Source organism: Trichechus manatus, unplaced genomic scaffold (genome assembly GCF_000243295.1).
Source record: "Trichechus manatus latirostris isolate Lorelei unplaced genomic scaffold, TriManLat1.0 scaffold00015, whole genome shotgun sequence".
NCBI classification, from domain to species: Eukaryota; Metazoa; Chordata; class Mammalia; order Sirenia; family Trichechidae; genus Trichechus; species Trichechus manatus.
This window is the reverse complement of record NW_004443951.1, coordinates 2,730,952-2,746,052: the sequence shown is the minus strand read 5'-3', so window position 1 is coordinate 2,746,052 and position 15,101 is coordinate 2,730,952. Positions and strand designations below refer to the sequence as shown.

At 37.9% G+C, this 15,101-nt stretch overlaps 1 protein-coding gene across 2 annotated transcripts in view; it reads left to right on the top strand.

Moving 5' to 3' along the window:
• ZYG11B (zyg-11 family member B, cell cycle regulator) overlaps nucleotides 1–15,101 on the top strand; it is a 116,354-nt gene that overhangs the window by 90,647 nt on the left and 10,606 nt on the right. For both annotated transcript variants that reach the window (XM_004371725.2, XM_023727061.1), the window contains exons 11-13: nucleotides 4,458–4,655; nucleotides 4,790–4,842; nucleotides 6,008–6,105. In XM_004371725.2, the coding sequence (XP_004371782.1) occupies nucleotides 4,458–4,655; nucleotides 4,790–4,842; nucleotides 6,008–6,105 (349 nt within the window). The remainder of the gene's footprint in view (nucleotides 1–4,457; nucleotides 4,656–4,789; nucleotides 4,843–6,007; nucleotides 6,106–15,101) is intronic.

Genomic DNA, 15,101 nt, shown 5'->3' with positions numbered 1-15,101 from the left:
TAATAGTGGTCTTATACAATATTTGTCCTTCTGTGACTGACTAAATTCACTCAGCATAATGCCCTCCAGATTCCTCCATGTTATGTTTCACGGCTTCATCGTTGTTCTTTATCGTTGCGTAGTATTCCATTATGTGGATATACCATAATTTGTTTATCCATTTGTCTGTTGATGGGCACCTAGGTTGTTTCCGCCTTTTTGCTACTGTGAACAGTGCTGCAATGAACATGGGTGTGTGTATATCTATTCATGTGACAGCTCTTATTTCTCTAGGATATATTCCAAAGAGTGGGATAGCTGGATCATATGGTACTTCTATTTTCTAGTTTTTTAAGGAAGTGCCAAATCGATTTCCAAAGTGGTTGTACCATTTTACATTGCCACCAACAGTGTATAAGTGTTCCAGTCTCTCCACAGCCTCTCCAGCATTTATTATTTTGTGTTTATTTGGATTAATGCTAGCCTTGTTGGGGTGAGATGATACCTCATTGTAGTTTTGATCTGCATTTCTCTAATGGCTAATGATTGTGAGCATTTCTTCATGTGTCGGTTAGCCACCTGAATATCTTCTTTGGAGAAGTGCCTGTTCATATCCTTTGACCATTTTTTAATTGGGTTATTTGTCTTTTTGTTGTTGAAGTTTTACAGTATCTTGTAGATTTTAGAGATTAGATGCTGATCGGATTTTTTGTAGCCAAAAATTTTTTCCCAGTCTGTAGGTTGTCTTTTGACTCTTTTGGTGAAGTCTTTTGATGAGCATAAATGTTTGATTTTTTAGGAGCTCCCAGTTATCTAGTCTCTCTTCTGGTGTTTGTGCATTGTTACTTACGGTTCATATTCTGTTTATGCCATGTATTAGGGCTCCTAGCGTCGTCCCTATGTTTTCTTCCATGATCTTCATCGTTTTCGATTTTATATGTAAGTCTTTGATCCATTTTGAGTTAGTTTTTGTGCATGGTGTGAGGTATGGGTCTTGTTTCAGTTTTTTGCATATGGGTATCCACTTATGCCAGCACCATTTGTTAAAGAAACTGTCTTTTCCCCAATTAACGGACTTTGGACCATTGTCAAATATCAGCTGCTCCTAGGTAGATGAATTTATGTCTGTATTCTCAGTTCTGTTCCATTGGTCTATGTATCGGTTGTTGTACCAGTACCAGGCTGTTTTGACTACCGTGGCGGTTTAATAGGTTCTAAAATCAGGTAGTGTGAGGCTTCCCACTTTGTTCTTCTTCTTGAGTAATGCTTTACTTATTCGGGGCCTCTTCCCTTTCCATATGAAGTTGGTGATTTGTTTTCTCCATTTCCTTAAAAAATGCTGGTGGAATCTGGATCGGGATTGCATAGTATCTGTAGATCGCTTTGGGTAGAATTGACATTTTCACCGTGTTGAGTCTTCGTATCCATGAGCAAGTATGTTTTTCCATCAAGTCTTTTGCCCATGTTTTGATTGAGTTATTTTTCTTTTTACTGTTAAGTTGTAGAGGTATTTTGTATATTTTGAATATTAGATCCTTGTCAGATATATGCTTCCCCCAAATTTTCTCCCTATCTATAGGTTGTCTTTTCAATTTTGATGAAGTTCTTTAATTCTTATGAGGTCCCATTTATCTGTTTTGTCTTTTGCTGCTCGTGCTTTTGTTGTCATATCTCTACTGCTGTATTTTTTAGTTCACTGATCTTTTCTGCAGCATCTTATCTGCTATTGATTTTATCCAGCATATTTTTCATTTAAGATATTGTATTTTTTATTTCTAGAAGTTACAGTTAGGTCTTTTTTATATCTGTTTTCTCTTCTTGTGTTTATATTTTCCTTTTATTCTGGATCATATTTATAATATTTACAGTAATGTTGTAATTCCTTGTTTGCTAATTGTATTATTTCTATCATTTTTGGGTCTGTTTCTCTTGATTGATTTTTCTCCTGATCCTGGGTCTTATTTTCCTGCCTCTTTGCATGCCTGATAATTTCTTATTGGATGCCAGTCATTGTGAAATATACATTATTGATTGCTGGGTTTGTTTTTCTTTAAAGAGTCTTGGACTTTGTTCTGTTGTGTAATTAAGTTTCTTGCAGATCAATTTGTTCCTTTTGCGACTTGTTTATTTGCTTTATTAGGGTGACTTCAGATCAGCTTTTACCCTAGGGCTAATATATAATTCAGCGTCACTACTAAGGTGTACCCTTTTTGAGGTCCTCGTTTATTATGAGAGCTCTTCCCTATCCCTGTGTGAGCTCTGGGATTTGTTCATGTTCTGATTTCTGATGGTTCTTTCCCTACCCTCATGGAGTTTCACTCCATATTAGTACTCAGCCAAAGACTTGAGAGGCCTTCTCTCTAGGTCTCTGGAGCTCTCTCTCTTTGTGGAGCTTTTTCTTTTCTAGTTCTCTGTTCTATAAATTTTTACTGCCTTGGCCACCTTGGACTCTGAACTCTGTCTCCTTAACTCAGTACAACTGCCAGGTTCTCTCTGGGTTCCTCTTACCTATGCTGTAGGTTACCTTTTTTGAATTCCCTCTCTCAGGAATCACATTTCTGAATTGCCTGTTGTCCAGTGTCTGAAAACAGTTCTCTCATATATTTTATGATTTTCTAGTAACTTGTTTACAGCATGATGTTCCTTTGATGTTCTATTTTGTTCTGTTCCGAATCTTTTCCTTTTTTTTTTTTTTTTTTGTAAATTTTGGCTTCAGGGTCTTCTCTTGTATTTTTTAATGCTTCTTTTATCAGTTTAATTTTAGTATATATTTACTGTCTTATAGTTGTATTATATGAGGCTCTTGGGGGTCTCATCTGCTATTGTGCCTGATGATTGTCACTCATTGTGAATTGTAATTTAAGATTGTGATGTCATCTTTTGTGAGTCTTTGAGTTCAAGATATATCCTCCCAGCAGGGCTTTATATTTTTTTCTACCAAGCTTGGAGGAGATGGAGGATCACCTTTATAAAATTTTTCTTTTTATCATTTTTTAAGGCTTTTTATGATACATGCTCTGTGTAACACATATAAATAGGGGAGAGTATAAAATATGAATGTAAAATGCCTTTTCTTGTTTGTAACATGAGATTAGAGAGGGGTATAAGAGACATTGATTAATCATTGATGCTGATGGGAAAATATACGATCATACACGTTCACGTGGTGACTACAGTTAAACTTGTCTCATCCACCTTCTCTTTTCCATGATTGAAGAATGACTTGTTAGTCATTATAGAGAATACAGTTGTACATGATGCTTTTCATTTTTTAGTTAATGCAGAATGATTTAGACTAGGCGGTGTATAATCTCTTAACAAAAGGCCAGGGTTATTAGTTTCTAAGAAATGGAGTCTGTGTGTTAAGAAGAGAATTATGATTTCTTATTAGATCAAATTAAGTCTTAAGAATGAAGATTAATCTTGAGAGTAGTGAGATAAGTTGGCTTTCAGATACTTTGGGAGAAGATCAAGCACAGTCTAAATTGTCCCCCAGTTGTTTCCCAAATGAACAGAGGTCTTCCTTATGTACTACCTGCGTAAGCTAGTACACCCCAAGTTCAGATGAAATGCCTACCACCTGAAGGCCAGCAGTATCCTGTCAAGCCTTTGGCATTCATTGGAGGTCTAAGGCTGTGAAATTTTTAAGACACAAGACCACCATATTGCTCAAATAATTGGATGCTATTTTGCCTTCATCTTACTTAGGCTTTCCACATCATTCAGAACTGCTAATCTCTTCATCATTTTGGTATACTCACCCCTTTCTGCCTTCTAGATACCACACTTTCCTGGCTTTCCTCTTATCTTTCTTGTTGCTTCTCACTTTCTCCAGATCATACAGGTGGTGTAAATTTGAAATACAATCTTGCATAAGGGCAGGCTCATGGTTATAGACTATAAGGGAAGACTTTTCCCTTTAGGCCAGAGCCCAGATTACCATAGACAATCCTTTTTTCATATACCTATGTAGGTCCACTCTTTATTGAGGAGTAATCCTTTGACAGTCTTGGCCTTATATGGGAAGTCTCAATTGTGATTTCTAGCCCTCACCTTCTGTCTTTGAATGGCTGTTAAAACCCAGTTGTCTTGCCCCTACAAGTCAGTGATGGCCTAGCTCTAGTTTGGTTCTCTCTTTGCTTTTTGACCCCAGCAAGTAAAGTCACATATTTAAAGGATGTTAGCTATATTTCAGCCATCATTTCTAGATATTTTGTAGCAGGAGGGTTATTAGGTTATCTAGTTTGCCATTTTATCTGAAAAGGAAATCACTGTTGTTTATTATTTTATTGTTTGGGGAGGAAAGAAAAAAACTACCCATAATTCAACTATCCTAACATAACAGTAGTCTTCACGTTTTGTCCATGTACAGATATGTTTAAATCATTGCAGTCTCTGTTCTTTCTTGGAGTGCAAAGAATCATTTAGCCGTTTATTATATATATTACTTTAATTTTTATATCTTCTTTTGTTTCTAGAACAATATAGCTGAAGTGCAAGAATTGCATTCTGAATTAATGTGGAAGGATTTCATAGACCACATCAGTAGCCTTCTACACAGTGTTGAAGTGGAAGTCAGTTACTTTGCAGCTGGAATTATTGCCCATTTAATATCCAGAGGTGAACAAGCCTGGACATTGAGCCACAGCCAGAGGAATTCTCTTCTGGATGATCTGGTAGGATCATTTGATATTTTCTGGAAACAAACTAAAATCATTCATAGTGGTCAAACTATCAGAGCTTCATAATGTAATAGTCCAGTGCTAAATAAATATTATAAACTTTTTTGTGTGTATCTTGTGTCTTGTAGCATTCAGCTATTTTGAAATGGCCAACTCCAGAGTGTGAGATGGTAGCATACAGGTAATTATCATGATAATTAATATTAACTCAGCAATGTAGTCATTTGCTTCCCTAGAGATCATTTCTACTAGATGTGTAGTTTTTCCCTTAGTCATCTATCTTGGAACTTGTTTTAAAAGAAGCAAAGTGTTTTGACTTTATTGTGCCACCTGTCATTCAGCAGTACTTTCTTCATTCTACATTTATTGAATAAATATTTTATGCTTTTGAAATTCAAAGATGAATGTGGCATGGTGCCTGCACATGAGAATCATACAGTCTAGTGAGGTAGACCAAGTGTGAATCAGGTATAAGTTGCTGTTATGCTAGATATGTGCTATGAAATTAAAGATGAAAGCACTTAAATCTACACTGGGAAATCACAAAAAGCTTCTAAAGCAGGTGAGCTAGATTTTGAAAGATTAATTAAGTAGGGGCAGGAAATTTTAGGAGAGGAAACAATGTGTCAGTGCAAAGTGGTATAAAACAACATGACACATTGAAGGAACTAGAAGTAGCATCAGATTAATTTGGGGAAACAGGTTGCAGTCATTTACTGTAGTGTATACTGTATGCTTAACTATAACAATTTGGTAACTTGATAGCTATGTTATTAATTACCTGAAATTATCGAGTTTGCTGCATAAATAATTTTATTACAGTTTATATTTGTGGTCTGCTTGGTAAATGGTGATGCTACTAACATCTTTGACTTCCCTAACTTATATTTCACCCATTTTTGTGCAGAAGACCAGTAGAAATAGAAAAGTTAATTCTAGACCCACTTGATGGTGTTCTACCAGTTATTGACTGACTTCTCCTTTTCTTAGTTTCCAAACCAAGATCTCTTATTCACAAACATTTATCTTCACGATCAAAAACGTGCTTTTGAAAAAATTATTTTTGTCTTTTAATACCTTATTCTGGCAGCCTTTCATCTTCTGTTCCAAGACTTAGGTCTGAATACACTCCTTTTTGAAATGGCTGAGACAAAAGAAAAGATGTTCCATAGCTCATTATATTACTCTAGAAATTGTTGTTGTTTGCCATCGAGTCAATTACGACTCATAGTGACCCTATATGACAGAGGATGAAATTTCTAGAACGTAAATTTTAGGACTCGTTGCTTTAGAAAATGACAGTAAGTATAGGATGTAATTTGGATTACTTTTCTTTGACTCTTTAGGTCCTTCAATCCATTTTTCCCATTACTTGGCTGTTTCACAACACCAGGAGTCCAGCTGTGGGCAGTTTGGGCCATGCAACATGTCTGTAGCAAGAATCGTATGTACCAGAAAAAAGAGCTGTTTTTCTTTTTCAAGTGAAATTTTCCTTTCAGTTACCCTTTAATCTTTGGAAATACACCTTCTAAATTGTGTATTGAAATGATTTTTAAGGATACATACTTTTAAAAATACCATGTAAGAGGATCTTAGGTTATAAATGAAATTTATTCTTTCAGAATGATACTAAATGACAGTGGTGAATGAGACTTACAATGTCCTAACTTCATGGAATTTAAAGATTAGGAGCCTGCAGTGAGTCCGTTTAGTTGGGCAAAAGGTCCTAGGGAGATCCAGTGCTTATGGTACATTCCACTGCCCTATCTTCATTTATCAAAACTTTCGTTGTTAAAAAAAACCCAAAAACTTTCATTGTTAGTTCAAGACATTGCTTTCAACACCTGCTCTGGAGAAGGAAAGCATTTATATTAGGTTCCAGATCATTCTTTTTAGAAGGTTGTGATGCAACTCTTTGTCAATTATTTATTAAATATAAACTCATTCCACAAATGATCTGGGATGTTGATCAAGAAACAGAGTAAAATAATAAGGTATAAATTTAAAAATAAAAAAATCTGGACTGAGGAAAAATAATTAGAAAAAGAATTAAGGGAGGGAGGGAAAATAGTTAAATGTAGACATGTAGGCCCTACATAGAGATTCACAGACTTTTTATAGCTGGGCTGGAAGTAATCAACTACATGGTTTACACTTTTATAAGAAGGGGAAAAAAAATTTCCTCGGGGCGACAAGAAAGCTTTTTTGAGCAGTTACTACAAACTAAATTTTTATATAGGACACTATTGTTGTTGTTAGGTGCTGCAAGTCAGTTCAGACTCATAGCAACCCTATAGGACAGAGTAGAGCTGCCCCTTAGGGTTTCCAAGGAGCAGGCGGTAGATTTGAACTGTCAACCTTTTGGTTAGCAGCCAATCTCTTAACCACTATGCCACCAGGGCTCCATATAGCACATTAGTAAGGGACATATTATTGAAGGTCTTACAGAGGAGATGTGAGAGTTATTTGTTAACAATATCCTTATAGCAGAGGCAGTAACAGTTTGTAAGATTATTTCTTGTTGCATTCTTTGTTGAAAACCTAATGAGTACCACCAAAAGACAGCTCAGTAAAAGCTCTTCTGTGTCAGATAGGCAAGAAGGAGAGTTTAAACAATGGTAAGTAACAGAGAAAACTGCTTTGTACCCACCTAAACACCTATCTGGAGGCTTCTCTGGCTTCTCCCACAAAATTCTCCAGAAGCAGAGTTGTTCATTCCTAAACTTAAGAATGCCTCACTAGCTGCCTTAAACTGTCTCTGTTCTGAAAGTTTTCCCCTTTTACTGGACCTACAGGTTCTGAGATCTCCCCAGTTTCTTAAAAGCCTATCCCATCTTATTCCTATCCCTTAGACCCAGCCTCTGACCTCTAGAATGGATCATAACTCAAAGTATGGAGAAAATAAAATACAATAAGTAAATAATGGTGCGATTTTTAATATAAATGTCTATTTTTGTGACTACTTTTAGATGTTAGTGTTTTTCCAAGTTTACTTTATAGAAGGATAGCCCAGAAGAGTTTATTCTAAAATGCAGTGAGATTTGGAGAATGTTAGAATATTTTATTTCCAACCCAACTAGTTCAAATTCCTACCTTCTTTCTTTCCTGTATAGTATGTTTTTGTTTAAAATGGAATTTACTTCTCAGTTTGTATTAAAATGTCTTAATTGTGCACCACCACTTACTATCTATGCCACCTTCAGCAGATTCTTAAGCCTGGGGCTTTAGTTTTCACATCTGTTTAATGAGAATAATAATAGTATCTACTACACACATTATAATGAGCATTTTTCCATACTTTAAAAAGTTTTTGACGACATGATTTGTAATGATCACATTATCTTTATTGTATGGCTCTACATTTATTAAATGAGTTTATTAGCAGTTTATATAACTACTCCCCTATTGATAACATTAGTAGTCTACCTTTTAAATTTAAAATTATATTCAAAAGTTTGTTTTCACAGAGATATTCATGGTTAATGTTATTTATAATAGCAATTACAGAGGTCTAGCAATAGAGAAATGTTAAATATTGAAATAGCCAGACAGTGAAATACTGGCATGTGATTTATAAGTGAAGGGGCATAATAGAAAAGTATATAAGCAGGAACTTCTACTCTGGGCCATGACAGAGTAACCAATACCAGACTAGCCCTCCAGCCATAAACAACCAGAAAACGGGGGAAAATATGAAACAACTCTTTCTACATATTGGAGAGAAGGGCAACAAGAATTTTTATCACCCCAATAGATGCAAAAAAGCATTTAACAAAATCCAACATCCAGTCCTGACAAAGGGCATCTAAGGAAAACCTATACCTAACATCAGAATTAATAGCGAAAAACTAAATGAGAATGCTTTCCCCATAAGCTCAGAAACAAGGCAAGGATGTCTGGTCTCACTATTCAGCATTGTAACAGTTCTACAGAATGCTCCTTAAAAGTCAGGGTGGTAACAGGGGACATCTAGGTCAATTGGCATAACATAGTTCGTAAAGACAGTGTTCTACATCCTTCTTCGGTGAGTAGCATCTGGGGTCTTAAAAGCCTGTGAGTGGCCATCTAACATACATCTACTGGTACCATCCCGTCTGGAGCAAAGGAGAATGAAGAAAACCAAAAACACAAGGAAAATATTAGTCCAAAGGACTAATGGACTACATGAACCACAGCACCCACCAGCCTGAGCCCAGAAGAACTAGATGGTGCCCAGCTACCACCAGTGACCACTCTGACAAGGATCACAATAGAGGGTCCCAGACAGAGCGGGAGAAAATGTAGAACAAAATTCAAATTCACAAAAAAATATCCAGACTTACTAGTCTGACAGAGACTGGAGGAACCCTTGAGACTATGGCCCCCGGACACCTTGTTGACTCAGAACTGAAGCTACCCCTGAAGTCCCGTTTCAGCCAAAGATGAGATAGGGCTATGTCTTAGGTTGGGTTCTCTAGAGAAGCAAAACAAGTAAAGCATATAAATATATATATATATAGAGAGATTTATATCAAGGAAACAGCTCACACGATTGTAGAGGCTGAAACGTCCCAAGTCCGTGGATCAGGATAGAGGCTTCTCCTGATTCACATAGCCGCGGGGGCTGGCGAACCCAAGATCGGCAGGTCAGAGAGCAGGGCTCTTGCTCACAGGCTGTGAAGGTTGACAAATCCAGAGATCGGCAGGCAAGACCACAAGGCTTCTCCTGATTCACATAGCTGCAGGGGCTGGCAAACCCAAGATTGACAGGTCAGAGAGCAGGATTCTTGCTCACAGGCTGTGAAGATCGATGAATCCCAAGATTGGCAGGTAAGCTGCTAGCTCAAGTCCCAAGAACCAGAGGTCAGATGAACAACAGGCAGCTACAGGATCCAGAACAAGCCAAAAACCTTAGCAAGGCGAGCAGGAAGGAAGTAGGTGGCAGAGGATGGAGAGATGAAGGCTGAGGGGGCGGTGAACCGCCACAGGCCCTGTGCCTGCCGGTACCACCCAGCAGATTCCATCATGGGGGTGATCACATATCAGATTTCAACAGGGAAGTGATCACAACATTATACAACTGTCAAAACACTGAGAGTCATGGCCCAGCCAAGTTGACGCACAGTCTTAACCATCACAGGCTATAAAACAAACAACACAGGTAAGGAACATGCTTCTTAGTTCAGTCAAGTATAGGAGACCAAATGGACAACTTCTGCCCAAAGACGGAAGGCAGGAAGGCACCAGAAAATTGGATGAATGGACGCGGAGAACCTGGGGTGTAAAGCGAAAGGGGGAGAGTGCTGACACATTGTCGGGATTGCAACTAATGTCACAAAACAATTTGTGTATAAATTTTCGAATGAGAAACTTAATTTATGCTTTAAATTCACCTAAAGCACAATAAAATTACAAAAAAAATTACAGGTGGGTGGAAAAGTTAGGGTGGCTCGCTTACTTTGGATGCACCATCAAGAAAGACCAATTGCTAGAAAAGAACATCATGTTTGGTAAAGTAGAGGGTCAGCAAAAAAGAGGGAAATCTTCAGTGAGATGGACTGACACAATAGTCACAACAATAGGCTCAAACATACCAACAATCATAAAGATGGTACTGAACCAGGCAATGTTTCATTCTGTTACACATAACATGGCCATGAATTGGAGCCGACTTGATGACAGCTAACAAACAACAACAATGGCTCTAGGCAAGTATGATTGAGAAAGAAATAGAAGACATTCAGATTGGAAATAACTTAAGTAAACTGTTTTTATTCCCAGATGGCATAATCATCTATGTAGGCAATCCCATGGAATTTACAAAATGGCAGTAATTAATAAGTAATCTAGAACAGTAATAATTGAGTTTAGCAAGGTTCCAGAATACAAGACCAGCATACACAAATCAGTTACATGTCTGTATACTAGCAACAACCAATGTAAATGAAAAAAAATGACATTTACAATTGCGTCAAAACTATGAAAAACTACTAGGGCAAAGCCATAGAAGCTTCACAAACACACCCAAATGCCCTGAGGGACTGAGCTACTGGGCTGAGGGCTGGGGGCCATGGTTTCAGGGGACATGTAGCTCAGTTGGCATAACACAGCCTATAAAGAAAATGTTCTACATCTGACTGTGGTGAGTAGCATCTGGGTTCTCAAAAGCCTGTGAGCGGCCATTTAAGATACATCTACTGGTCCCATCCTGGCTGGAGCAAAGGAGAATGAAGAAAACCAAAGACACAAGGGAAAGATTAGTCCAAAGGACTAATGGACCACAATTACCACAACCTCCACCAGACTGAGCCCAGAACAACTAAAGGGTGCCTGGTTACCACCACTGACTGCTCTGGCAGGGATCACAATAGTGGGTCCCGGACAGAGCAGGAGAAGAATGTAGAACAAAATTCCAACTCAAAAATAAATACAGACCATACTTACTGGTCTGACAGAGACTGGAGAAACCCTAAGAATATGGCCTCTGGGCCCCCTTTTAACTCAGTACTGAAGCCACTCCTGAGGTTCACCTTTCAACCAAAGACAAGACGGGTATATAGGGCCAACCCCCTACCCATACTCAAAGAACCACCTTCAGTACATCCTACCTGAATTTAGAGACCATCTCAAGAATAGATTTGATCTGTTGAACACTAATGACTGAAGACCAGAGGAGTTGTGGAAGGACATCATACGTGAAGAAAACAAGAGGTCATTAAAAAGATAGGAAAGAAAGAAAAGACCAAAACGGATGTCAGAACAGACTCTGAAACTTGCTTTTGAACATCCACAGTAGTTAAAGCGGAAGGAAGAAATGATGAAGTAAAAGAGCTGAAAAGAAGATTTCAAAGGACAGCTTGAGAAGACAAAGTAAAGTATTATAATGACATCTGCTAAGACTTGGAGTTAGAAAGCCGAAAGGGAAGAACATGCTCGGCATTTCTCAAGCTGAAAGAACTGAAGAAAAAATTCAAGCCTCAAGTTGCAATATTGAAGGATTCTATGGGGAAAATATTAAACGATGCAGGAAGCATCAAAAGAAAATGGAAAAAATACACAAGAGTCACTGTACCAAAAAGAATTGGTCGACATTAAACCATTTCAGGAGGTAGCATATGATCAGGAACTGATGGTACTGAAGGAAGAGGTCGAAGCTGCATTGAAGGCATTGGCAAAAAACAAGGCTCCAGGAATTGACGGAATACCAATTGCGATATTTCAACAAATGGATGCAGTGCTGGAAGTGCTCACTCATCTTGCCAATAAATTTGGAAGATGGCTACCTGGCCAGCCGACTGGAAGAGATCCATATTTATGCCTGTTCAAAGAAAGTTGATGCAACCAAATGTGGAAATTATTGAAAAATATCATTAATATCACAGGCAAATAAAATTTTGCTGAAGATCATTTAAAAGCGGCTGCAGCAGTACATCAGCAGGGAGCTGCTGGAAATTCAAGCCGGATTCAGAAGAGGACATGGAAACAGGGATATCATTGCTGATGTCAGATGGATCCTAGCTGAAAGCAGAAGGATGTTTCCATGTGTTTTTACCTGTGTTTTACTGACTATGCATTTGACTGTGTGGATCATAACAAATTATGGATAACATTGTAAAGAATGGGAATTCCAGAACACTTAATTGTGTCCATGAGGAACCTGTACATAGATCAAGAGGCAGTTGTTCAAACAGAACACGGGGATACTGCGTGGATTAAATTCAGGAAAGGTGTGCATCAGGCTTGTATCCTTTCACCGTAATTATTCAGTCTGTATGCTGAGCAGATAATCCAGGAAGCTGGACTATATGAAGAAGTATGCGGCATCAGGATTGGAGGAAGACTCATTAATTATTATTATTTTGGGTATGTATATATATATATATAAGAATGGAATCGCTGGATCGTTCATTAGTTTTTGACATAGGTGGAAAGCAATTCATTCGAGAAAAGATAGTCTCTTCAACAAATGGTGCTGGAATAACTGGATTATATATGCAAAAAAAAAATTGATCCATACCTCACACTATATATAAAAATTAAATTGATCATAGATCTAAACTTTAAAACTATAAAAAAGTTCTAGAAGAAAACAAAGGAGAGAATCTTTGTGACCTTGGATTAGGCAAGTTTCTTAAATATGTACAACAGCATGATCTATTAAAGAAAAATTGCTAAATTAGACTTGATCTAAATTAAATTAAGAACTTTTGCTCTTTGAAAGATACTGTTGAGAGAATGAAAACACAGTACACCTACTGAGAGAAAATATTTGCAAATCACATGTCTGATAAACGACATTCAGAATATGAAGAATTCCCAAAATAATAAGAAAATAATGCAAGTAAAAAAAATGGACAAAAAAATTTGACCAGACACTTCGCCAAAGATTAGTGGTAGATAAACACATGAAAAGATGCTCAACATCATTAGTCATTAGGAAAAGCCAATTAAAACCACAGGGAGATACCTGTCAGTACACACCAATTGTTATTGTGTGCCATCGAGTCGAATCTGACTCATAGTGACCCTGTAGGACAGAGTAGAACTGTCCCATATGGTTTCCTATGCTGTAATCTTTACAGGAGGAGCCCTGGTGGTACAGGGGTTAAAGTGCTTGGCTGCTAACCAAACAGTTGGCAGTTTGAACCCATCTGCCATTCTACGGAAGAAAGATTTGGCAGTCTGCTTCTGTAAAGATTTACAGCCTTGGTAACCCTATGGAGCAGTTCTTCTCTATCCTATAAAGTTGCTATGCGTCCTGTAGGAATTCACTCAATGGCAGTGGGTTTGGTTTTTGGTTTGGTTTGGTTTTTGGAGTAGATTGTTATGTCTTTTCTCCCATAGAGTGGCTATTGGGTTTGAGCTGCTGACCTTTTGGTTAGCAGCCAAGCGTTTAACCAGTTTGTCACCAGAGTTCCTTATAAGAATGTCTAAAATTAAAAACACTTAACCGTATCAAGTGATGATGAGCATGTGGAGCAACTAGAACTCTCGTACACTGCTGTTAGTAATGTAAAATGGAATAAACACTTTGGAAAACAGTCTAGTAGTTTATTTTTTCTTTTTGAAGTTAAACATACACCTACCATATGATCCAGCTATTCCACTTCTAGATATTTGCCCAAGAGAAATTAGTGCAAATGTTCATACAAAGACTTTTACACAAATGTTCATAGCAGCTTTATTTGTTATAGCCAAAAACTGGAAACAACTGGAATGTCCATGAACAGGTGAATGGATAAACAAGCTTTGGTATATCCATACAATAGAATTCCAATCAGCAATAAAAAGGAATGGATTATTTATATACACGACAACATGGAAGAATCTCAAGATAATTACGCTGAGTGGAGGAAGCCAGACAGAAAAAGCGTACTTACTGTATGGCTCCATTTATGTTAAACTCTAGAAAATTCAAACTAGTATATAGTAAAAGAAATCAAATCAGTAGTTGCCTGGGGATAGAGGTGATGGCGATGGGCAGGTGGGATAGATTATAAAGAGACATGAGGAAACTTGGGGGGGTGATAGATACATCCATTTTCTTGATTGTGGTGATGTTTCATAAGCATGTACATCTTCAGAACTTATGAAATATTTACAGAACATTTTAGGTCTTAAAAGTTTGCAAATGGTGTCATGGATTGAATTGTGTCCTCCCCAAAATATATGCATCAGTTTGGCTAGGCCATGATTCCCAGTATTATGTTGTTGTCCACCATTTTGTCACCTGATGTGATTTTCCTATGTCTTGTAAATCTTATCTCTATGATGTTGATGAGATGGGATTAGCAGCAGTTGTGTAAATGAGGCAGGACTCAATCTACAACATTGGATTGTGTCTTGAGCCAGTCTCTTTTGGGATATAAAAGAGAGAAGCGAGCAGAGGGACATGGGGGCCTTGTACCACCAAGAAGCAAGAGCCAGGAGAATAGTGCATCCTTTGGACCCAGGATCCCTGCACTGAGAAGCTCCTCGACCAGGGGAAGATTGATGACAAGGACCTTCCCCCAGAACCAACAGAGAGAGAAAGCCTTCCCCTGAAGCTGGCACCCTGAATTTGGACTTCTAGCCTCCTAGACTGTGAGAGAATAAATTTCTCTTTGTTAAAGCCATCCACTTGCGGTATTTCTGTTACACCAGCACTAGATAACTAAGACATATGGCCATCCAACGTATCAACGACTGGTCCCTACTCACCTGGAGCAACAGAGGAAAAAGGAGAGTCAGGAATAGAAGGAAGAAATGGAATGTGTGGCTAATTGCCTCCCTGAATAACTGCCTCCTTTGCCATGAGACCAGAAGAACTGAATGGTTCCCGTCTATCATTACCAAACATTTTGATCAAAGATTCTATAGAAGAATCCTGATCAAAAAGGAGAAAACGCAGAACAGAATTTCAAATTCCCGTGGAATTCAGGTTTTCGGGGGCCATGGAGGCTGCTGGATAACCCCTGAAAC